The 25,785-nt window shown below is 40.1% G+C and overlaps 1 protein-coding gene and 1 non-coding gene across 4 annotated transcripts; one reads left to right on the top strand and one right to left on the bottom strand.

Annotated features, from left to right (window-relative positions):
* Positions 1-3,585: 3,585 nt before the first annotated feature.
* Positions 3,586-25,653, bottom strand: LOC124116046 (ATP-dependent DNA helicase Q1-like). 3 transcript variants are annotated; one of them, XM_046477261.2, is made up of 13 exons: positions 24,102-24,230; positions 20,431-20,607; positions 18,163-18,342; positions 16,865-17,170; positions 16,165-16,331; positions 15,979-16,060; positions 14,581-14,729; positions 14,201-14,318; positions 11,418-11,556; positions 10,626-10,720; positions 7,877-8,149; positions 5,981-6,156; positions 3,586-5,283 (listed from the first exon to the last, which is right to left on the bottom strand). In XM_046477261.2, the coding sequence occupies exons 1-13, from the start codon at positions 24,106-24,108 to the stop codon at positions 5,221-5,223; spliced, it is 1,932 nt and encodes a 643-aa protein (XP_046333217.2). In that variant the 5' UTR covers positions 24,109-24,230; the 3' UTR covers positions 3,586-5,220. The 3 variants fall into 3 exon arrangements, with proteins under 3 accessions (XP_046333217.2, XP_048242277.1, XP_046333216.2); XM_048386320.1 differs by lacking the exon at positions 24,102-24,230 and adding an exon at positions 25,633-25,653 and having other exon boundaries at positions 4,796-6,156; XM_046477260.2 differs by having other exon boundaries at positions 4,796-6,156.
* Trnae-cuc lies at positions 24,294-24,365 on the top strand. Its single transcript has one exon. It is a non-coding gene; the product is annotated as a tRNA-Glu (tRNA).
* Positions 25,654-25,785: the final 132 nt, after the last annotated feature.

Raw genomic sequence — 25,785 nt, 5'->3', positions numbered from 1 at the left:
TAACAGCTTCAATAGCAGAGCCATTAGTGATGTCATTTTATTGTAATGTCATGGTAACCAATGACATCGCAATGGTTTGCAAAGCATTGTGATGCAATTTCATTGCAGCGGTAGATACAATGTAGATATCGCGTGATCTCACTCAAGAGAGAGGTCGTCATTAAATAATAACTTGTATACAAGAAAGGATAATTTAGATGATTTCCGGGAGAGTAATTTTGCCCAAAAACTTATTATTCTCATTTTAGCGATGTTTGATAGTTTTCCTAGTTCCCCATGTACCATGAATTTGGAGTACATTTTCTTAAAGATAAAACCTATTTAAGAAAACGCAAATGGACATCTTCTACAGTTCAGAAATTTCCAAATCCCCATACGTCGCATCCGTTGAGAAGAACTGGTATAACCACACTGTCAAAAAGCCGCAGTTGACATTTAAGTGATAAATTTAACTTCGACGTTTTATTCTAAGCAGCATCTCACAAACTTCAGTTAAAAATAAACATATTTACAGTTTAATTAAGCCGTTTAAAATTTCAAAGAGATTGCAAGTGTCTGGGTTATATCATTATGAGTAGAGGGGTGTGTGGCAGTTAAAAAATATTTAAATGTCTGACAACTGGGTGTCTGACAAATGGGAGGGTCCCTCACACACAGAGGTGTCGTAAGTATCGGAGTAAAGGTCTGACTTTAATGAGATTGGGTCCAATATGTGAGAAAACAATGGAATGAAAAACACTATGATATGAATTACTACTATTTGTTGATTATATATATTGATAGTAATGTACTGAATGTACACATGTGAACCTTTCATCAATGCACTCTTCAAAAAAAGAAACGCACAGGTACTATGTAGTTCACTGAACCTGACTACACAAAAAATGCGGCATATAAATTGGATATATGTAATTGGAAAATGTTGGTGGCCTGATATTCGAGAAACAGTGCGTCAAAACGCAGCCATTGTCGATTTGCAATGTCTTAAACGACATTGTTTTCACACTTGTTAAAAAGTGGAGGAAAACAGTAAAGCAAAATGCACGTGCAAGTTATGGCATTCGTAACTCGTGGTAATGGCTATAAAAAGGCAAGCATAAGCCAATAATTTGTCATTCAATTGTCAACATTTTTCAAGTTCGAAACTGCCAGGACTCCGCGCTGCCGACCGGAACATCGCCATGGGACGTATCCAAAGAGGGGAATTGCAGTCTTCCGTTGCACGCCACTTCAACGTCTACCACAGCACCATTTGCCGCCTTTGGGACCGATACACACTGTTCAATTCCACTTGAGACCGTTGCAAAACCGGCCGACCAAGAGTTACCACCCCTGCACAGGATCGCTACATTTGACTGTTCCACCTACGTCATCGCAACGCCACAGCTACGGAGACTGCAGGACGCATCCCTGGTTTGAGGAGGATATCGGACCAGACTGTCAGGAACCATCTTCGCGAGGCTGGAATCCGACCCATAAGACCAGTTATCGTCCCTATTTTGCAACAGAACCATCGACATCGACGCTTGCGTTGGTGCCATACCTTACAGCCTGGGAATTTGAGAAACTGGAGAGGAGTTTAGTGATGAATCACGATTTCATCTTCACCAGCGAGATGGAAGACAACGTGTTTATTGTCGTCGAAATGAGCGTTTTGCCCCACATTGTGTACGTGAATTCGACAAAATCGGTGGCAGTAGTGTCATGGTATGGGGGGGGGCCTTATCCTACACCAGGAGATCTGACTTGGTTGTGGTTCAGGGAAATTTGACAGCAAATTTGCAACATGAATCAAATTCCTCAACCTCACCTTCTTCCAATCATTGACCGCCAGAGGGAGCTGTTTTAACGGCAGAACGCTCCACCGCACACAGCTCGCGTCACGGTAGACTACCTTTATAATGCCAACATCAACGTCTTGCCCTGGCCGTCGAGATCTCCAGATCTCAACCCAATGACGTCAACGTCGGGACACGTCGCAGACACTCACACAACTGGCCAAGGCGTTACAAGCAGAATGGCGCAGAATTCCGCAGGACAGAATTCGTACACTTATCCAGTCAGTGCCGAGGAGATGCAGAGCCGTGATTGCTGCCCGGGGCGGTCACACGAGATACCGAGTTCAGCGCAACCTTGTGTCCTTATGTGACATGACAATGAACATTTTTAATGCCTTTTGTACAACGACAACATGTGACTATCGGGCTCCAAAATTTCATATTTGTATCTATTATATTAAATGGTCTACACTGTCGAAATACAAAACATACAAACATACAAGTCCCCACTAATTATAAGTATCTGTATACATGTTACAGTGTTGTAAACAACTTGATAACATTTGACATACTGCATTCTGTTTGTGCTCATAACGGTCCTACGAATGCATCCGACAACACATTGTTTAACATACCATACGTGTGATTAAACGAAATAGTAGTTCCAAACTTGACACTTGATTACACACTATATACAGTTGAACTGCTTCAAGTACATGTTATACCGTAATGTATATTCATGAACTTATTGTTTATGATCAGTCAATATCAGCATGCAAAAATGTTTTTCTGAAAAAGGAGAGTAATGAATGTTACAAATAAGATCCAACTTTAAATCAGTACTATGTTTGTGAAATGTTTTTTCCTGTCAACTTTTCGACTAAAATTACCGTGGACATGTTTATTTCAAGAACAGTATTCGTCATGTTGTGTAACACACACCGATCTTAGTACCACCTAACTCTCAGTGAAATACACATATCACAAGTTCTTCTTGGGACAATACTCGTTACCTGTATTATCAGTTAGAATGGCAGGCGTTGGCATAAAATTGGTGAGGTAACTTTGTCGTAGCGACGTATAAGATAACAATAAAGAATTGAAGGTGTTGGCATAAAATTGTTGGGCCAACGTTGTCATAGCAACATAAACACAACGATCAAGACAGGAAGGCGTTAACATAAATTTCTTGAGACAACATAACCTTTGCGACGTAAACACAACCACCAAAAACGGAAGGTGCTTGCATTACACTGTTAGACCAACGTTGTCATAGCGACGTAATCACAACCATCAAGAATGGAATGTGTTGCCATTACACGGTTGGGCCAACGTTGTGGTGTAACCACGACAGTCGGGAATGGAAGGTGTTGGCATAACAGTGTTGAGTTAATATTACCATAGCGACGTAAACGCGACCATCAATCATGGAAGGGCTTGACATAAAAACACTGTTTGACTAACGTTGTCATAGAGACGGAACAGCGTCCTAACGCTGGTTTCATGTTGTAAAAGTTGTTTTCTTAAAACTATTAAAATATTCATTTTGGAGTCTTTAGATCATTGTTATGGCGTAGTATGTTTTTTCGCGTTCCATGTGCAGGTAGTATCATGTGACTCCGGAAGTAGTAAAATAATAATTTAATGAACAAATGGAAAAAAGTAACCACAATGACTGTTATCAACGAATGATAGACAAAAAGGACATATGTGGGTTAATCTGTTTAATCTAAATGTATCATCAAACAGGAATTAAAGAGTTCAATCATAAAGATGATATTAGGCTTTTTTCAAATAGCCTGTTTATCTCATGGCGTGATAAATTCATATTTTTATGAGTGGCACAGACATGAGTGAAAATGGCACTTTTCAGGTCATGAGATACATAAATAGAGTATTTCATCACTACATAGCCTCAAGCTGCCGACATACCCCTTCCCATAAGAAGAACCAAGCAAACTCTCTTTACTATTATTATTAATATTTCTTTATGGTTTGTTTGTATCCACCCGATTAGAAAATTATGGTTCTGGTCAAATGTTTTGGTCGCAGATACTGTTTCGGGGTCTAAATGCACATTTCTGTTGTAAAAACAGAGAAAATCAAATAAAGTCCCCTAAGAAGGTAGTGTATGCATTGAGACCTTATTTTTATCATTAATGTGAAAGTTTACACAAAGTAGACTTAAATTATTATTATGTTTTAATAATAGCATCTCACAAATTGAGTTAAACAATTAGCAAAAAACAGTGGTAAATTTCGCTCTATTTTCATTTTCCAATTATTTGAAAATGAACTGCTATGAATTATTGGTATTATCAAACAAGCCATTTGGTATCTCGAAATGAGCCGACACGTGTTTTGATGAGATGGCAGTGTTTATATTTCCCATAACTTTTATAATTTTTGAAAAATTGGTAATTTGTTATCCGACCCCCATTTTGTCAAAATGTGCAATTTTTTATTCCCATTTTAATTTCACTAATAATAGCTTAAAACAACACATACATTTGATCGTTTGCAAATACCTTTCCTATATAGGATATCATTAAAGATATGCCTAAAATCAATGTTTTTCAAACCACCGAAGACGTAAATTTGAAGGTCAATGTCACTTTGAAGGTCAAGCTCTAAGGTTATACATAAACAGTATAAAACTGTTGGGTTTCACCTTTGTTATTTAATTATGTTTGTTGTTCTTGCAGGTACATGTATATGTCCTCTGCTTCATAGCATTAATTCACCTTATGAAGGAGTACGTATATATTCCAAAACGTTGTGTTCCTCATAATCAAGAACTTGGCATATTCCTTATGTGCATCACTCCTAAATGTCATTCTAAGACTACATAAGGTATGTTAACTTCAGAATCTGACATATAAATAAGAATATTTATGAATACAATATTGTTCTCGATACCAAAGGAGTGCACTGTTATGATTATATTTTAAATTGCATACATGATTCTTCATAAGAGAAAGTCACTTAAACCACAAAACACGTACAGTTCGGTATGACTAGACAGTCAAAAGTAGGCAAAAATAACATCAAATGAATATGACCGAGAAATTTATTTACTCATAGCAAAAACAATATTGTGGCTATGCATCCATGCTGCGTTCCAAACACACTGTTTGCACTTGTACACAGCAGACGTAATTCAAAATTAACATATCGGTTTTTATCTTCTTCGTGTCACTGGATTTTCTGTCTGATCAATTCTCTGGTTCGCTTAAGACAACCGTCCCATGGAAGGCAATGTACAAACACTTTTTAAGCAAATTGTGTGAGTGGCAGCTGTTACCGCTAGGACATGACATGCTTACCCTTTTTACTGATTTTTAGTGATCTTTTCATGTAGTTTTCACCGCTATTTTGCTGTTACGTCCACTGTAATCTGTGTCGTCTGATAATCGAGATAATCAAATACACAGGTGTTGGGTTAGACCTTGAAGCATGGATGAGAAGAAGGGCGTAGGGATAGTTGTATATGCAGTTTAGTTGCCTGAAAAATAAGTCGTTCCTGTGTTGACTATGGTTTTATTTCAGCAATATCAAATCAATTAAATCAACTTTTAACATTTGTGGAGGATGAAGATTGCTTTAATCCCAAGAATGAAATGCAAAATCTACAAGAAATGATTGACATGACACCCCTGAACAGACAGAGGAATAAATGTGTAAAATATTTTGTCAAATACTCTCCATCATGTGCAATACTCTCTAACACATGGTCATGTCAAATATTCTCTAACACATGGTCATGACGTGCATATACTCCCCAACACATGGTCATCACTTTGCACTCTCCAAAACAGTCTTGATGGGAAATACTCTCCAACACATGGTCATTGTTTACAAATACTCTCCAACACCTGGTCAATGTTTGCAAATATCCTCTAAACACATGGTCATGATTGAAAATCAGAATCACTGCTGTCATCGATCAAGATTGCTTTTTGAGACTGAGACGTGACCCCATTAGTGACTGATGACCCGGATGTTTCACATCTGGAAACTTTCTTCTTAGCAGGAACAATTCTATCATCATCAAACTCAAGACCAGCAAGACTTTCTTCATCACTGTCAATAATCACAGGTTTACGTTTTTTGGTCAAAGAGTTGTGTTTCTTGACTGTTTGTTTATCTCCACCTGAATCAGCCAAACCAAAACTTGACGCCCCTCCGTTTTTCACAATTACCAGTTTTGGCTTTGAAAGCTCTTTCTTTTTTGCTGGGGATGGTTCCTCCGATGAGGATGGTGTGGCAGAGTTGTTCCCCTTCCCTTGAGAGCTGCTGGAGTTAGTTCTTACAACCTTTGTCTCGAATTCCATTGCCATTTTTGAGATTCCACTTCGAAGTTGACCTGCCTTGGCACCTGTAGACAAATAGTTCCAATTGCTTGATTACTAACAGAATTAAAAGTCACCGTCAGAGCAATCCAAATAAAGAAAGTAAATCTACAGAGGAAACTGTGTAAGGGACTAACACCATTTGATCAGTTTTGGAGCAGAGATCATATACCAAGGCTCTCTGTTTAGACGAAGGATGGAATTGTTTTGAAAAATAAATTTGTTCCAGGATTTGCTGGAGGTTTTACACACCAGAAACAATTAGTGGTTTCCCCCAACAATTGCTTTGTTCCTTCTAACAGAGAAATAAACAGTATTTCTTGTGGCATCTTCCCGAGGCAAGAGAGTTAACTGACTATAAAAGTCCAGTTTTTAGGACTGATACCAGCCGAACTAGGCTGGGCTGGGCTAACGAGTCTATGCATAGTCCAATCAAATTTGCACAACGAAATAGAAATCCAGTTCGTAAACTGTGGTGCTGATTTAGTTCGATTGCAGTATTTGAAAAGCATGTGCACTGCCAACTCGTTGTCAACAGATATTTTCCAAATCCTTTCATGATTTGAATCAAGGTGCTTACATGATTTGATGCACTTTGCGATGTAAGACCCGTTTTATCCCAATATAGATCATGATGATCGATCAGATCGTCTTGACTGGGCGCCGCCATTTTGTTTGAATCAAATGTAAGTGATACGAGAGGTGGAATCTGATTGGTCCATAGGAGAGGTTTAGAAGGGACATAACTCGTAATAACCACTGGTGGCGCTACGATTGAGCCCAGGAATTCAAGATGTTCTTGAGGCAGCACCTCCACCAAGTATCACAAGCATTGTCTCCTTGGTATATAACTGTGAGGTACTCTATATTACAATATGCAGTATCATGTGAACAATCTTTGATATATGGCTGGCAAAAAATATTAACTAAATTTCATCTTCATTACCGAAAGTGTTTTGAGAAAAAGTCCATAATACTTTATAAATGTTTGTGAGATGGCCCAAGACATCTAAACGCAAAGAAAGGAAAAATTTGTTTCAATACTGGTTGCAGTCATGTTGGAAATTGAAGTGGAACACCATCGCCCTGTAGATTCATGCACTATGTGGTTCCTAATAAATGTTAAATTAACAACCGAAAGGAAATAGACAACACATCAGCACATAACCTTGCATGATTCTTCAGTGCAGGGAGCTACAATATAAAAGGTTGTTCTTTTTGTATGTTTAATGTTGCAATCAGCATTATTCAACCTATATCAAGGCGAAATAAACAAATAAACCAGTGGTTGATATTATGAGAAATCTCCTACATTGTCAAAGAAAAACATGGGAGTCAGAAAATAAGGGAATAATATTGTATGCTTAGATGTCTGGGACTGGTTCCAACTTAATTTGATTTTATGAAGTAAGTCACAGTGCCATGACTACTTTGCAAAATGATCCTCTAAGCTCAATACAACTCAACTCAAATTTACTGGCCAGACCAGTGCTTGGTATTATGAGCAATGTCCTATATGAGTGAGTGAGTGAGTAGTGCAAAGACTGCTTAGTAAAAGGTGTCTAAGGATTGTGTAAATATGCAGGATTCATGTGTCTCATGATATTGCAATGATAGTTTGTTGTTTCACATGCAGCTGCAGATGTGACTGGTGTTGCTGATGTTGCTGTTGTTGTTGCTGACGTTGCTGGTGTTACTGATTTGACTAGTGCTGCTGGAGTTATTGCTGCTGATGTAGCTGTTTACCTGGGAGGAGGTAGCTGATGGTGGAGTAGGGTGTGAAGTGGAAATCTTCCTTCAAGTATGCATGGAGCAGCATGTAGGCCACAATCCTCTCCGCCTTGTCACGGGATATTGACATGGTGTCAAGGCCTTTCACCTTCAGTGACCCCTGACCCTTGCCATATAAGGCATCAATCAGTTTGATGGCTGTGACTCTCTGGTCTGTACACGCGGCCTGGTCTAGAATCTTCATGATGTTCTGGCCATGACGCGTTACATCACGTTTGTTGGCTGTCACTAGAACAATACAAAATCATTATTTAGGTAAAACTTTTTATAAACAATGTTTGTCAGAAATATCAAAATTACAAGATCAAGTGATACTGATATGTTCAGTAGATTTGGAGAAATATTTTACAGCTGATGGACAGATGCTGGACTGTCTGATGGGCAGCTGATGGGGTGAGTTGAGGTAAAATGGGGTTTAAGGTTGTGTCCAAGATTATTGCACTTATATATAGCAATGTGTGTGTGTGTGGTGTGTTGTGTGTCACTAGCCCCTTAAAGGGGCACTGATCTAACGCAATTCCCCGGACTGGTTGTTGCCTTTGTTATTGTTTTTTCCCTCGTGAGTACCCGGATGATACGCAACGCAACTGAGCGTGACCAGAGACTGGGCTACCGTCTGCAAGGACATTTAAATAAACTTGGAGGCTGGAGGCAATACTTGTTTTACGCATTTTTGCATAAACACTGATTGGGTAACTGTGATCTATAAAGATTTCGACAAAGGGCGCATGTTAATTAATTTCTTCAACCTAAACAAACAGACAAAAAGAACGGCGGAGCTCATCAGATGTCGTCATTTGGAAATACCCCAGATGGTTATAGTTTAATACTAAAAAAAGTATCCATGCAGTGAAAGCATTTTCGGATTTCGGATTGCGTCGATAATACGATTACTACTCCCTTGTTGTCATCCACGTTTTCTCGTATAACCCTACACTTGTGTATTTGTCGTCATTCACTTGATGCTCAGTTAAATAATTAATTGCAGGTACAATTAGTGGTAGCGCCACTTAGATTACCTGACAAAGGTTCCCATTTGGCATTTATTGTGTCTGGGGTAATTATTCAATCTAAATCCAGGTTTGAAGTGAGGTGAAATGTGTGTTATGTAATATGCACGTGGCAGCCCAGCAAGAGATGAATGATCAGTTGATTTACTTTTTTTTGTAAATCAACGGATCGTTACTAGTCATCAAAGGATTAACAGAAAATATGTTGATTGATTAATCACTGTTATCTTGCACAGTGGATATGTCAAAAGTGAGTGTTTACATGTGTAGGTTTACTAAAACAAAGGGAATACACTCATATCATGGCGTGAAGTGCCGATGTAAAAACAACATACTTTGTTCAAAGGGTTAACTGATAATACGTTGATTGATTGATCATTGTTAGCTATCACTCAATGGATTTTTTAGGAACCGTGGACGTTATGAAAATAGTTGTCATGTGGGCTTTCTCAGCCGACCTTTGAGACGTGACACCTATGTGAACAATTGAAACAATCCAAGTGATCAGTTGAGAAACGAACACGGGATATCCTTTGTGTGGATATTCACGGATACATTCCTCGAACAAGGAAGCTGCCCAAAATTTATACACATAAATTTGGTAGGTTGTAATTATGGTATTTGCATTTGGTTTTCTTTCATTTGAACCGATAATTCGTTCTTGTTTCCCTACGTCTTGGTTGGGAAATTCTTCAATGCGCGATAGACGTTGTTTTCACAGGTCTTTTCCTTTGTAAGCGTGTATATATATGTTTAGACGTTTAATAAATATGTTACACATTTTGACAGTAAAATAATATACACACTATAAAAAAAGCAATGCTCAGGTGAAATATTTACTTTGTGTTGCAAGTCAAAATAGTGTAAACGAAAATCGCAAAATTACCAAGCAAGTGACTTATCAAAACTTCGTCACCATTACCGATGCTACCCACAAAGATACCTTCATTTCCTTATTATCTCGAAATCTGTATTTCGTTTTGTTGATCAATGTGACCATACGCCCTTATTACTACCGGTATCTATAAAAGTGACTAATGCGCTTACGAATGGCGCAGCAGAGGTCGCGAACTAGTCTAGATTTCTGCTATACATCCGGGTACTCACTGGGGAATAACAATAACAAAGGCAACAACCAGTCCCGGGGAATTGCGTTAGATCAGTGTCCCTTTAATGAGGCCATTAGAGATCCGGGGTAGAATAGGTCTTCTATTCTATTCTAAAAGGCGACTATGCTTGTCGTAAGAGGCGACTAATGGATCGGGTGGTCAGGCTCGCTGACTTAGTTGATGCTTGTCATCATATCGCAATTGCGTGGATCGATCCAGACTCGATTATTTACAGACGGACGTCATATAGCTGGAATAATACTGAGTGTGGCGTTAAACAACAAACAATCAATCAAACTATCAATCAACAATCAAGTACCATCTGTTAATGTATGTTGTATGATGTGGCCAGGGATCGAACCACCGACCTTTATCCACTGGACCACGTGGGCCCTCCGCTCTCCAGGCAGAGGCCCTACCACTAGACCACAGAGACAGTAGGGTGGCCGATGGATGAGGACACACAAGAGAAGTTTACTCTGACTGTTGAAGGCGAGTTTAAAATGCCCATATCTCAATGGGTGAGAATAATGGAGTGATGTACAATGTCTACTCAGCGGTCAGCTTGACCAATCTGTAACCTACCTAACCTTGCTTGGTCACAGTGGTCGCATTTACTGTTACACTGAGACGCTTCCCACACCTCACCAAAATGCCGGGCAATCACCGACCGCCGACATCTATAAAACAAGATGAAATACAAATCTATAATCTTCATGACAACTGTTTACTATAGATAGTGTGTACAAATCCTCAAAGATATGTAGGTTTCAAATTATGAAGTGAACACATCAATCCAATCATCTGTTGGTATTGTCTTGGAAAAACACCAGTTTCTGACATTTAAAATAGAATCTACAGAATACACAGGTTTTACTTTCCCACAGTCTATTTCAGGCTGAGAAAATTTACTTCTTTGTTTTACAGAATAAATATCTTGCAGTTAAATATTTCATAAAATAATTTATTCAAAATTATTTTTCCACATTTGCAAAATTGCCCTGACCTTAACAGATATTTTCACCATTTCTTTATCATGATACATCACAAAATCAAGAACAAAACCTCATGATTTGTTTTGTACCATGACTGAGGTTGATCACCTCATGACCACAACATATCCTGACTTAGGGTTTCTCTGCATGAATAAAGGGTACAGTATCATGATAATGTGATTTGGATGTACTTCAACATGATTTGGGTATACTTCAACATGATTTGGGTACACTTCAACATGATTTGGGTATACTTCAACATGATATGGGTATACTTCAACGTGGTTTGGGTATACTTCAACATGATTTGGGTATACTTAAACATGATTTGGGAATACTGAGACATGAATAAGTGTATCATTTCAATTTTATAAGTCATTACCTGCTGGCATCAATACAGTATCCCACAATGCCGTACAGATTGTCCAGTCCTGTCTGTTCCGTGAACACCATGGTACTCTGCCGGAACACATCAGCCAAGCGAAAGAACACAATACAGTGTGATAGCTTGTCGTCTCTTCCTGAAACATTTTGTGTACAATAAAGTTAGATTTAACACTTAAACTAAGCTAAATATTTACAACACTGTTAAGTTTCCTAAACATTACAACTGAAATCCCCTCTCGCTGTAACCAAGCCAAGGTGACTACACACACAACACACACTGGATCCCCTCTTCCTGTAACCAAGCTATGATGACTACACACACAACACACGATGGTTCCCGTCTCGCTGTAACCAAGCCATGATGACTACACACACAACACACACTGGATCCCCTCTTCCTGTAACCAAGCTATGATGACTACACACACAACACACGATGGTTCCCGTCTCGCTGTAACCAAGCCATGATGACTACACACACAACACACACTGGTTCCCCTCTCGCTGTAACCAGTCCAAGGTGACTACACACACAACACACTGGTTCCCCTCTTCCTGTAACCAGGCCATGGTGACAATACACACAACACACACTGGTTCCCCTCTTCCTGTAACCAGTCCAAGGTGACTACACACACAACACACACTGGTTCCCCTCTTCCCGTAACCAGGCCGTGGTGACTACACACACAACACACACTGGTTCCCCTCTTCCTGTAACCAGTCCAAGGTGACTACACACACAACACACTGGTTCCCCTCTTCCTGTAACCAGTCCAAGGTGACTACACACACAACACACTGCTTCCCCTCTTCCTGTAACCAGTCCAAGGTGACTACACACACAACACACTGGTTCCCCTCTTCCTGTAACCAGTCCAAGGTGACTACACACACAACACACACTGGTTCCCCTCTTCCTGCAACCAGGCCATGGTGACTACACACACAACACACTGGTTCCCCTCTTCCTGTAACCAGTCCAAGGTGACTACACACACAACACACTGGTTCCCCTCTTCCTGTAACCAGTCCAAGGTGACTACACACACAACACACACTGGTTCCCCTCTTCCTGTAACCAGTCTAAGGTGACTACACACACAACACACACTGGTTCCCCTCTTCCTGTAACCAGGCCGTGGTGACTACACACACAACACACACTGGTTCCCCTCTTCCTGTAACCAGGCCGTGGTGACTACACACACAACACACACTGGTTCCCCTCTTTCTGTAACCAGTCCAAGGTGACTACACAGACAACACACTGGTTCCCCTCTTCCTGTAACCAGTCCAAGGTGACTACACACACAACACACTGGTTCCCCTCTTCCTGTAACCAGTCCAAGGTGACTACACACACAACACACACTGGTTCCCCTCTTCCTGTAACCAGTCCAAGGTGACTACACACACAACACACTGGTTCCCCTCTTCCTGTAACCAGTCCAAGGTGACTACACACACAACACACACTGGTTCCCCTCTTCCTGTAACCAGTCTAAGGTGACTACACACACAACACACACTGGTTCCCCTCTTCCTGTAACCAGGCCGTGGTGACTACACACACAACACACACTGGTTCCCCTCTTCCTGTAACCAGTCCAAGGTGACTACACACACAACACACACTGGTTACCCTCTTCCTGTAACCAGGCCGTGGTGACTACACACACAACACACACTGGTTCCCCTCTTCCTGTAACCAGTCCAAGGTGACTACACACACAACACACACTGGTTCCCCTCTTCCTGTAACCAGGCCGTGGTGACTACACACACAACACACACTGGTTCCCCTCTTCCTGTAACCAGGCCGTGGTGACTACACACACAACACACACTGGTTCCCCTCTTCCTGTAACCAGGCCGTGGTGACTACACACACAACACACACTGGTTCCCCTCTCGCTGTAACCAGGCCGTGGTGACTACACACACAACACACACTGGTTCCCCTCTTCCTGTAACCAGGCCGTGGTGACTACACACACAACACACACTGGTTCCCCTCTTCCTGTTACCAGGCCGTGGTGACTACACACACAACACACACTGGTTCCCCTCTTTCTGTAACCAGGCTGTGGTGACTACACACACACAACACACACTGGTTCCCCTCTTTCTGTAACCAGGCTGTGGTGACTACACACACAACACACGCTGGTTCCCCTCTTTCTGTAACCAGGCCGTGGTGACTACACACACAACACACACTGGTTCCCCTCTTCCTGTAACCAGGCCCTGGTGACTACACACACAACACACTGGTTCCCCTCTTCCTGTAACCAGGCCATGGTGACTACACACACAACACACACTGGTTCCCCTCTTCCTGTAACCAGGCCGTGGTGACTACACACACAACACACACTGGCTCCCCTCTTCCTGTAACCAGGCCGTGGTGACTACACTCACAACACACTGGTTCCCCTCTTCCTGTAACCAGGCCATGGTGACTACACACACAACACACACTGGTTCCCCTCTTACTGTAACCAGGCCGTGGTGACTACACACACAACACACATTGGTTCCCCTCTTTCTGTAACCAGGCCGTGGTGACTACACACACAACACACACTGGTTACCCTCTTTCTGTAACCAGGCCGTGGTGACTACACACACAACACACACTGGTTCCCCTCTTCCTGTAACCAGGCCGTGGTGACTACACACACAACACACACTGGTTACCCTCTCGCTGTAACCAGGCCGTGGTGACTACACACACAACACACACTGGTTCCCCTCACTGCTGTGTGCACTCACCTGCTCGCCCACTCTCTTGGTAAAGGTTTTCCATGGACTTGCTCAGAGAGTGATGGATGACGAACCTCACGTCAGGCTTGTCGATGCCCATGCCGAATGCTACTGTTGCTACCACAACCTGTCGGGACAGAACAGAGGTGATACTTGAATGAGTTGGTTCAGTCATCAGGCTGTGATTGTTCTTAAGGTTCTTTATCAGTAGAAACTAGGGAAAAAAAATGAGAGGTATTTTTGTCCCTCTTAGCAATACTCCATGAACACCTCACAGGGCAAAACCAAACTGGATCCGTACATAACGAACCCATGCTGGGACATAAACAGCAAATAGAACTACCCACTCGCAAACCAGCTTAATACTTCACAACTCTAAAAAAACTCACATGAATCTGACTGGCTGTCCACAGTTTGTGCACACGGCTCCTCTCTTTGGAAGACAGGTCACCATGGTAACACCCTGCCTTGATGCCTCGCTTCTGCATCTCTATGGTAACCTCCTCAGCATCCTTCCGGGAGAAACAGTACACGATGCCTGGAAGGAATAGCAGCAAAATGTCATATCAGAAACATCTCGGACTAATGTCATTAAATGATGCAATACTTTAGATTGAGGTGTTTCATACAGAGTGGTATTGCATCAGAGTAAAGGTCTGAATTTATTGAGATTGGTTTCAGACCAAATGGAAGGTATCTTTCTGTACAGCTAACCAAAAACAGTAGCGGAGGCCAGGAGTACATCCTTGATTATCCACAGTATCACATCTCCATTCTATTACCATAAATACCCTGAGGCACATTCAACAGCAAACCTTTTTTTCATCTGGTTTAATTGACACAACAATAAAAATGTAACTGTCCAATCAAATAAGATTGTCCTGATGACTGAGACCAGCAACGTTATCACCGTATTCTTCACCTTAGCGAAAATTGCATTGCAAAAGGACTTCCCTCCCATATACAAGTAACATCTTTTCCAGCTAAAAATTCCTCTATAACAATCTCCTGATTTAAATAAACATTTCGAGGGCTAGTTCCATCCATGTCATGATTTTTATGTAAATTAATGCTGAAGTTATGTCAGGAAATGAAAAATCCATGTATTGGTCAGTGTTACATGGATAGAATACTGAAACGGTCAGTAGTTTAGGCTGAAATAAGGACCAGACAATCAAGTGATTGATATGTAATCCAAACTGCTGAGAAAACATGCAATAAACCAAGTCACCGAGTCTGACCACCTGAACCATGTATTCGCCTCTCATGAGCAGGATAGGTTGCTGGGGCCCTATTCTTACCCCATCTTCCCAAGGCAAGATAACTGATATAAAAGTCCAGTATCCACCCTTGCCGAACAAGGCTGGTATTATGGAGTTATATTTTGCCTGGACAGATGAGTCTATGCACAGTCCAATCAAAATCGTGCACCGAAATCAAAATCACGTGATTTGATGCATTTCACAATGTAAGACCCGTTTTATCCCAATATAGATCTTGATTATCAAACAGATCGTCTTGACTGGGCGCCACCATTTTGTGTGAAGCAAACGCAAGTGATACGAGAGGTGGAGTCTCATTGGTCCATAGGAGAGGCTTAGAAGGGACATAACTGTAATAACCACTGGTGGCGCTACGATCGAGCCCAGTAATTCCAGCCTAGTTCAGCAAGGGTGGAAACTGGACTTTTAAAGTCAGTTAACTCTCTTGCCTCTTGAAGATGTTCTAACCCAGATTCCCTGCGGGTCTGGGCTAATAGGGTTCATTCACTGTACAAGGCCACTTACCTGACTGTCCCCTGAATCTGGAGTTGATGAGGGCCTGTACTTCATCCATCGAGTCTTTCTGAGTTGATGGCTTAGGTCGAACCTGCATCATAAAGATATCAAAACAATAAAACTTGTTAGTAGCTATTGCAACCCAGGTCTCATTGGGCAGATTTATGTGTTGCCATGGTAACGGTGTATACTTACTTCATAGTAGAGATTGGGTCTGTTAAAGGATGCACGGAAGAGGTGACAATTTGGGATGGCAAGGATCTTCTTCACGTCTTGCAGCACCTTCGTTGTCGCGGTAGCCGTCAGTCCCAGGATCGGCACCTCGGGAAACTGCCGCTTCATGATGCCAAGGAATTTGTAGTCTGCATCACACCATGATATCAGTAACTATATAAGACCAGATTGTTATATTTAGTTGTGAATAAATCTGCTCTGTGGATTGGAAATATAAATAAAACAGAACACTGTCTTAAAAAGTTATTTGAATACATTGCCATATGTACAATATTCACGAAATAATGTTGTCTTGAATTGCACATTTGGTGGAATGATAAACAAATAACATTTCCTATTTTTGTTCCTACTTTTTCATTTTTCTGTGAAAACCATTCTGTTAATCTGATTTCTAACAGAGAACTTAACATCGTCTTTAAAAACAATTACTTTCATTCTCATTATACTCACTGCATGCCTGGAGATTATTAATAATCATGATCATCATCTATATCTTCATCCAATGTTTAAATAACATATCTAGGTTTATAGTTTTAATTAAAATAATATCTGGTTTTGCAGCTGTCACTGAAACAATTATCTAGTCCCCATAAAAAGTCACCCAGCCCCACCCCATCAACCCACCCCCTACTACCTTAATGAAAGACAAACATCTACCCACCTGGCCTGAAGTCATGGCCCCACTGGGAACAACAGTGGACCTCGTCAATGACAAGTCTTGCAAACCGCCCGAGCTGGTACATCTTCTCTAGCCTGTTCATGAAACGTTTACTCTTCGCCAACTTCTCAGGGGTCACATACACTAGTTTCAAGGTCGCCTTCTTGTCGATCATGGCGTCCTGCACGTATTTCACATGTTCTTTGGTGGCGGAGGCGTTCAACATGGCTGCCTCCACACCAAACTGTTCTAGGGCCATCATCTGGTCCTCCATCAGTGATACCAGAGGGGAGACAACCAGAGTTATACCTGTAATATTACAGCAGAGTGAATGAGTGAATGGGTAGGTATGTGAGTGCATGAGTGGTCAAGCGATCCAGCAAGTGTGTTAGTGTGTGACTTTAGTTAAACACAGCTTTGTATTTAAGTCATATAATAGCGTATCAGCTTAATGTGCAGCATCTTCCCAGGCAAGGGAGCTAACTCACTATCAAGCCAGTTTTCACCTTTGACCAACTAGGCTTGAATTTCGGGGCTCGATTGTAGCGCCACCAGTGGCCGTTATGAGTGATGCCCCTTCTATATCCCTCCTATTGACCAATCAGATTCTACCTCTCATATCACTTGCATTTGCTTCAAGCAAACTGGCAAACGATCTGTCTTACCTCGTGATGTGCATCAAATCGCGTCATCACCTTGTTTAAAAACATGTAAGATTTGGAAAATATCTGTTGATGCCGAGTTGACGGTACAAATGCTTTGCAAATTCTGCAATCAACTGAAATGTGCACAGCAGTTTACGAAACCGTATGTGGATTTCATTGCGTGATTTTGATTAGAGTATGCATAGACTCGGTGGTCCAGCCAAAATATAACTCCATAATTTCAGCCTAGTTCGGCAAGGGTGGAAATTGGACTTTTATAGTCAGTTAACTCCCTTGCCTTGGGAAGATGAATGTGCAGGTTATGGATTTTCATGGTATGGTGCTGACAAACCTAGCAACATAATCAGGGCAAATCTGGGACTCAAAACCATGACCACAGGCTTCAGGCTCATACGCTGATATGATTGATCTTAGTGACTATATCATAACTTGCTGGTCCCCTCATTTTGTGTAACACATTCATGAACCCCGCCTCCCTATAAAAAATTACCAGTCCCTAAATAATGTTCAAATTTTTAAAAATTACATATGAAAAAATAGAACTGTGTAAGTTTTTGAAGAAATTCTCAATTCAATAGTTTTACTCCACCATAGAGAAAAATTAACTTTTTTTCTCAAAATAATTATCCAAGTCACCTTTTGATACAACAGCTGGGAGCTGGAAACAAAGACTCTTGCCACCGCCAGTCGGCATGATGAGGATACAGTCCTTCCCCGACATGCTGACGTTCATCGTCTGTAGCTGCATCGGACGCAGCGCCCGGATCCCGAACACCGATTGCATCTTCTCCTCCAACTCCTTTGACCAGGCAAAATCTGAATGGTACATCATCACTGTCATCACTATCAATGACATATTTGAGTTTAACTTCCAGGGGTCGAAATTGCTAATATTAGTGTGTAAAAGGCATGTATAGGATCGTATTGGCATGGTTTAAATATGTTCCTAATGCATGAAGGGTACACATATGGCATGAAGCCAGTGACATAGGTACATGGGACAAAGACATGACAATAAAGATATAAACATGCTTTGATTCACAAAATAGACTGGGGATTCAGAATTTGAGAAGGGTATTATCAATATTAATGACAGAAATATTTGCCATCAAATTAGTATAGTGCTATATGAATCAAAACATTTTCTTTCTTTAATCTGCTAATATTTGTTATAGAAATGTGTCTTTTTGTTAATATTAATAAGTGATTCAATAATATCAGTACCTCCAAAGTAGATATCTTGTTTTGTAATAATAACAAGTCTGAAAATAACATTTATAAAAGCATTGAATTCATCCCAGAATTTTGTTACATATGATCATTCTAAATACGTGACCAATGTTTTGTTTTTCTGAACTACGAAATGAACACAGGTTGCTGCCTAACAAGTTCATATTTAACAATTCTTTTTTAGTGCAAATATTTTTGTTTTTGAATTTGAATTGATATTTTAATAGTTTTGTAACTTTTGTAGTTGTTCTATATTGTATAAATAGATGTTTCCAATTAATATGATTGTTTAATTCCCCTTCCAACTTCTTTCAAATTAAATTGAAAAGAAAAATGAATAACGAGGCACGGTTTATTTCAGGATAAAACAATTTTGTATCAAGACATCATTTCTGGAGATATGAACATAAACTCACAACTTTATGACATCGTAGATTATTGATATCCTTAAAGAGGGTGGCCACTGCAGAGAGAATAAACCACAAGACGCTGCTCCCCACTTGGTATATTCTCCCTGCAGTGTTTCATTGTACTATAAATAATGACCCTGAGTTGTTTGTTTCATAAATAAGTACCTCTTAAGTCACACATTACTTTTAGCTCAGGAAAAGGAATAAAATCATCAGAGTTATTTACATCTTTTATATGGCGAATTCCCCTTTTATACCAATTTCTAACAATTAATCTTGAAATTTACATTTATGATCACACCAAAATGATTGCATTAAAATTTCATAACATCATTTTCAGTTATTACATAAATGTTTATAGATTTGCTACAAGCATCTAATGAATCTTCCCAAAATGGCTTAGTGACACGGAAATGTTTTTGAATATACACCAAAACAGAAAATATCTTTTAAAGGAAAACCTGAAAGATGATAGCTTTGTGGTTTAGAAATAAGAGTATATTGTCTGATACACAACAACTTCAGTACCGGTAAGTAAATATTATAAACATTGTGATATCAACCATTCTAAGGCCACTACTTTATTCATTGTTAGGGTCATGGAATTGTTTTTGTAACTGTCATTGATATAGAAATAAATCCAAATGTTGATGAAATTATTTGAAAATGTCAATAGGAAAACCGTCAAGTCCCAAACTCTTGTTATTGTTCATAATAGCAGCAGCTATCTCACTAATTTTTATTTCTACATCTACCGTATTCGACGTAATAAGCGCCCAGGGAGCTCTCAAAATTAGAAATAGGGGGCTCTTATTAGAATATTATTTTGGTGGAAAAAAAAACAGAGTTGAAAGATAAATTTTGTGGTTTATGCTGACAGCCTGAAATGTTTATATACGAGAGAAACATTTTTCCACAATTTAATTGCCCATAATTAAGGGTGCATATAACACACGAATGCGTATTACACGCGAATAAATAAGTGTTGTGTACATTGATCAATCAGAAGGGGTGATAATTGGTATTGTTCACTAGCTAATATATTAGCAAATATCGCAGTTGGTGCTTATTAGAGCGGGGCGCTTATTACTTCAAATACGGTAATCATAGACCCTACGAGCACACGGACAGATCAAGGATTATGACTTGATTATTACAGACCAACATCATATAGCTGGAATATTGCTGAATGTGGCATTAAACTAAAAAACAACAGAGCCATTGACCACAGACCTAAATGTCTGACAAGAAAATTGAAAGTAACCTTTGGTCTCCCATTGTTTGTCGTCCAGCTGGTTCGACTGCTCTGACTGTTGTTTCAAGATGGCCTCAAGGTCGCTCCTCCTCTCCGCCAGCTGATGTTGTCTGTCCAGCAGGAGCTGCAGCTGACCTTCAACTTCCGCGAGCTCCTTCTTCACTCCGGCCAACTCATGGCGATAGTCTGGAAACAGACATGGGCAACGTGTTACCTTGTTCCTCCACAGGTGTCTATGCAACCATTGACATTATACATTCTCCGTAACACAATCATAATCATAAGTACACAATGCCATTTAGAAAGTGGTCAAATGTAACAAATGTTATATTTGGGATAACACTTTCTTAGTTAAGTACAGATTCTCGTACTTTTTTGGGTTGAGTCCCGTCCGGGATTCGAACCCACACTTGCCAGAGTGAGGCACCTAATCGCCAGCACACAAAGACATCGTTCTAACCCACTCAGCCACTGAGGCTTCCACAAAAATGAAAGTCCGACAACTGGTACTCATGTACTTTGAGTACCTCTCTGACAAGTGTAAATTGGCACGGCTCCCATGGACGAAATGGCATTGTGTATTCATAGCTTTCGGCCATGGGAGCTGTGCCAATTTATACTCGGTGGCTGAGTGGGTTAGATTGCTGAGTTTGTGTGCTGGTGATTAGGTGCCTCACTCTGGCAAGTGTTGGTTCGAATCCCGGACGGAACTTAACCCCCAAAAGTATGAGAATCTGTACTTAACTAAGAAAGTGTTATCCCAAATATAACATTTGTTACACAATCATAAGGTCTATTTACGAGATCTTAAGTACTAGTATTATGTGTTTTCAAATTGTGTAATGGGGTTCATACTGTGGGGTCGTAACAAATCAAGGATCATTGCAGTCAGAATAAGCAAATTTTCACAATAATGAAACCAGTTTTAGTTTGGTTATCAGTTATCTCCTGTGTGCCATCATCTCAGTCATGTGTGCAAAGTGTCATTCGGTTTTGGTTAGGGTGCCTGAGGTCCATTTCTGTGTAACTGTGCCAAAATTGGTATCCCGTATTATGGATTTTCAGACACTTCAGAAACACTCGTAATTTTCTCGCTAATCACATCAACAAATGTAAAACATCTCACTCGCTTATAAAAGACGACTTATCTTTAAAACAAGCCATCTTCTGAGTATTTACAATGTCCGCATTATGCCACACTCCTTGTTAAAGCGTGAGCAATAGTGATAAACATGACTATCCGAAAACGCATGATGTCTGAAAACATATGATCCGATGATAATATTGAAGTCTAGCCCGGGCAAACCAGAGTTTGATATCATGATATACGTGACACTGGGTACAATGACACACATTCAGCCAAGTCACAGAACCTGACAAAGCCAAACAAATACATTCACCTATTCCAAAAATACATTCACCTATTCCTTCACCTTGCTGTTTATTTTTTGTGTTTGGTCATGGATCTTGGCCAAATTTATACTGAATTTTCTGGTTTTTTATGTATAAAACTATTATGTATAAAATGTTGAATGAATGATATATATCCTTGTGGTATATGTTCTATCATTGTGTTATGTTTTTTTGGACGCTTAGTCTTAGCGTCTAGATCTTTTATATGTGCGTGAGTAAAATATGTTACAGTTAATTGTTCATGAATGTGATCAGCGAGAAGATTACAAATGTTTCTTAAGTTAAGAAACATTTGTAATCTTCTCGCTAATTAAGAAAGGGTACAGGCTAAAATTGCACCTCAGCAAAAGACACAAGGGTGAGATTTTATTTATCATCCAACATGTTCAATTTGTCAACAGTAATAAGCAATGTCTTAAAGTGTAAAGTACTGCTAACAGCTTCTGCAGCAGAGCCATAAGTGATGTCATTTGATTGTGATGTCATGTAACCAGTGACATCACAATGGTCTGCAAAGCATTGTGATGCAATTTCCTTGCAGTGATATCTACAATGTAGATATTGCTTGATCTCACCCAAGCAATATCTCCTGTGGGAACCAGTTTTGGATGATAAATGTTCATATATACAGTTCTTCAGTTCTTCTAGTCGTCGGCATGTTCATCGTCATCTTCATCGTGTCACAATATTGGCCCATGTACAAACGAACGTGAGAGTACTTGGCTCAGAGAGAGGTCTCCATCCTTGTATTGTTGCCATATGTCGAAGATCTCCACCTGACAAGATGTGGATGCTTTGCGCACATACGCCCTAAGTCGTCCCTCCTGAATAAGTCTTGACTGTAGAGGCAACAGACTGGCCTCCCTGAAAAGGGGTTGAGTGGTTTTGGCGTCCACCAGCCTGGTCAAGGTCGACGAGTCTCTGTTGAGCATCTTCAACGATACTGGCGCCCGATTTGTAGATGTTTTCAACAGCTTGTTCCTTTACCTAAAACATTATACATGTATGAAGGTGTCGTCAACCTGTATCACCGATGCCGGACAGGTTGTTGTCTTGTTCCTGACGCTGCAGGGCCAGAATGTTCTGGTATCTGAAGTTTTCTACAAACACCACATGAAAAATAGAATATGACATACTTACTTAGATTATACTTATATTATATTCTTATGAGACATAAATAAATGTTTGTGTTTAAAAACAAGTTTAAGTTTATCCACGCATCTCAAACAGCAGAAAGGGAAGTCTTCTTCAGTCCGGCAAATTTCTCTATAACGGGCCACACAAAGTCCAGTTCCACATACACGACGGAGCCACTGGTCACAGTTGTCACATGATACAGCATGTTGATTTTTTCTGACATTCTTCTCGCATGCAACACAGTGGAAGACCATTGTGAATAATTGTGATCTGACAGCACCATGTTAGGCCTCTTAGATACAGTTTCAGCTTAAATTGAGTAAAGGTACTTCAAACTTCAAAGTGCATAGTGTTTTCACAACAACTTAACTCCGCCTCCCAATCAGTCGGCGAGTAAATTGGAGTAGGGGTCTAATTTCTTACTTGTTTTATTTCACAATTATTTGTTTGTAAGAGACGATGTGAGTATAAATTTCTATTATTTTTCTTCAAAGCATGTAATGTTTTCACAATAAGTTGAGTGTGTATAAGCTAAGTTGGATTATGGCTGGAGTAGAGGCTAATTTCTAATGTAAACTTGTTTTAACATATCACAATTATTGGTGTTTGCAAGTTACCATGTAAGTTTAATACCATTTATTTTACCAAGGTAAACAAAAAAATAAGGTGCCGTTTTCGCCAATCAATAGTAGCCGTTTTCGCTTGAGTCGAGGTGCCGTTTTCGCCCGGTGACGTTTTGCTGAGTTGCCGTTTTCGAAATAACCCAAAAGAAACATTCGTAATCTTATTGCTAATCACATTCATGAACAACTGTAAAATATCTAACTCACACAGCTAGACAACTTTATCTTAAAAACAAGACATTATCCGAGTACATCTACAATGCCTGTGTGACGACAAACCCCTCGTTATAAGCGGGAGTAATCGCGATAAACACGGCCTTCCGAAAGCGTGACAAACTACATGATCCGATGATAATCATTGTGTACGTTGTGTGCGGCACCGAGCCTTGCCGAAGCGGTCCATGCTGTTTTCACGCTTGCAGCTGTAGCCGTACCAGCAGGATTCAAAATAACGATGATGTGTTTCGTTCGGACACATCACACAAGAGCAATGTTCAAAGTTCTCACCATCCATACTGTTTGTCGCCAGGTAATTACTCAACGGGCTTCGAAAGAAGACTTGAATCCGTGCGAAATAATACTATGTTTGCTTTACTGGGCGCAGCCATATTTAAAACACCCGTATGTTAATGTTTTGTTTATCGCGATACTCTGACTATTTTTAGTTTATCAAGTTGCAATTTGACGCAAAGCATCGGGTCCCAGGTGGTCTAGTGGTTAGGATTTGGCGCTCTCACCGCCACGGCCGGGGTTCGATTCCCCGTCTGGGAAGTAACATTTTTAATTTTTATACACAATTATAGCCGTTGTAACCGAATATGACACTGTATATGACAACTACAGACACCATAACGAATTTATTATGCCGAAACGTTTACACTGTTTGGTATCTTTGTCTTTGTATCTTTTCAAAATGAAAACTTGACACTTACAACGGTATAGACGACATGGACCAGTACAACGCTTTAATATAACCATAAACGTTAACAATGGAATATATAATGCACTAAAAGTGAACGTTTAAAGTATTATAGCTAAAATGGATAGAATTATCATACAAATGCTCGCATGTTTACAGAAATCTGAGGGCCAGTGTAACTTGATAGCAGTCCGCTTTCCCCTACCGACGGGCTGCTGTTTATTCTATGTGACGTCATTGGCGTCACGTTTCTTGTTTGTGACGTCATCCTATATTATGATCTATGACGTGCTATTTGTAACACAGTGACCTCCGTTGTAAGCTTTTTTCTCTCTATTTTTTATTATTAAAGTCACGAAGGTGGTTTCTTTAAAATCAAAGTTTTGCTCCTCACTATTAATTATATTAAAACACAAAACAGTGTCGAATAACGATTTTCTGTACCAGAATTTTCATGTGAAATATGTGAGGTGGGTGTTGGAAAATCCAAAATGGCTGTTACTGACGGTATACGATCTCATATTAGGTCAGTAACAACCATCTTGGATTTTTTCTGACGGTATATACGGACTCTCATATGGGGTTAGTAGTTCTGCGCGATGATTGGTCAATCTCACTTTGTGGCATAATAAAGATATATATACATACGTCTGTATAGTGTCCCGCCGTGATATTGCTGGAATAATGCCTATGTAAAGCGGCGTAAAACCATACTCAATCACTTAATTGATGTAGTGTACAAATTATATTATGTGAGGATAAGATATATTGATGAGCAACTTTTTTATTACAAAAAGGAGAGACGTTTCAGGTGTATGTTCTAACACCGTTTATTATATTGTGTTCCACAATACATTTCGTACATTACAATACACATCGTTTCTAAAACAAAATACACGTACATACTGATTTCTAGCTCGACTTGCTTACTTTTATCACCAAGGTTGGTATTGATGATCAAACAGCTAGAATGCCAACATATACCAGGGCCAGGGTGTCATGAGTGCGAAACCAGTCAAATGTCTACGACCCGCATCACTTCAGGCTTTCCTGCCTTATCAAGCTGACAAGAAGTGATATAACCGAAATATTGTAAATACAGTGTCAAATAAAACTCACCGTGGTGCGTTCAAACATGATCAACAACCAGCATAAAGTACGCCGGATGAAAACGCGATGTGATAGCATGCTTTTCGACACAAAAGGGCCGGTAACTGCTATCGACAATGTATAAGCGTTGACTTATTCTCTTCTGCATTCACGCTTACTTTT

Source organism: Haliotis rufescens, unplaced genomic scaffold (assembly GCF_023055435.1).
Source record: "Haliotis rufescens isolate VD_foot unplaced genomic scaffold, xgHalRufe1.0.p SCAF_6, whole genome shotgun sequence".
Taxonomy (NCBI): Eukaryota; Metazoa; Mollusca; class Gastropoda; order Lepetellida; family Haliotidae; genus Haliotis; species Haliotis rufescens.
The sequence above is the reverse complement of the archived record's forward strand: the minus strand, read 5'-3'. Positions and strand labels throughout refer to the sequence as shown.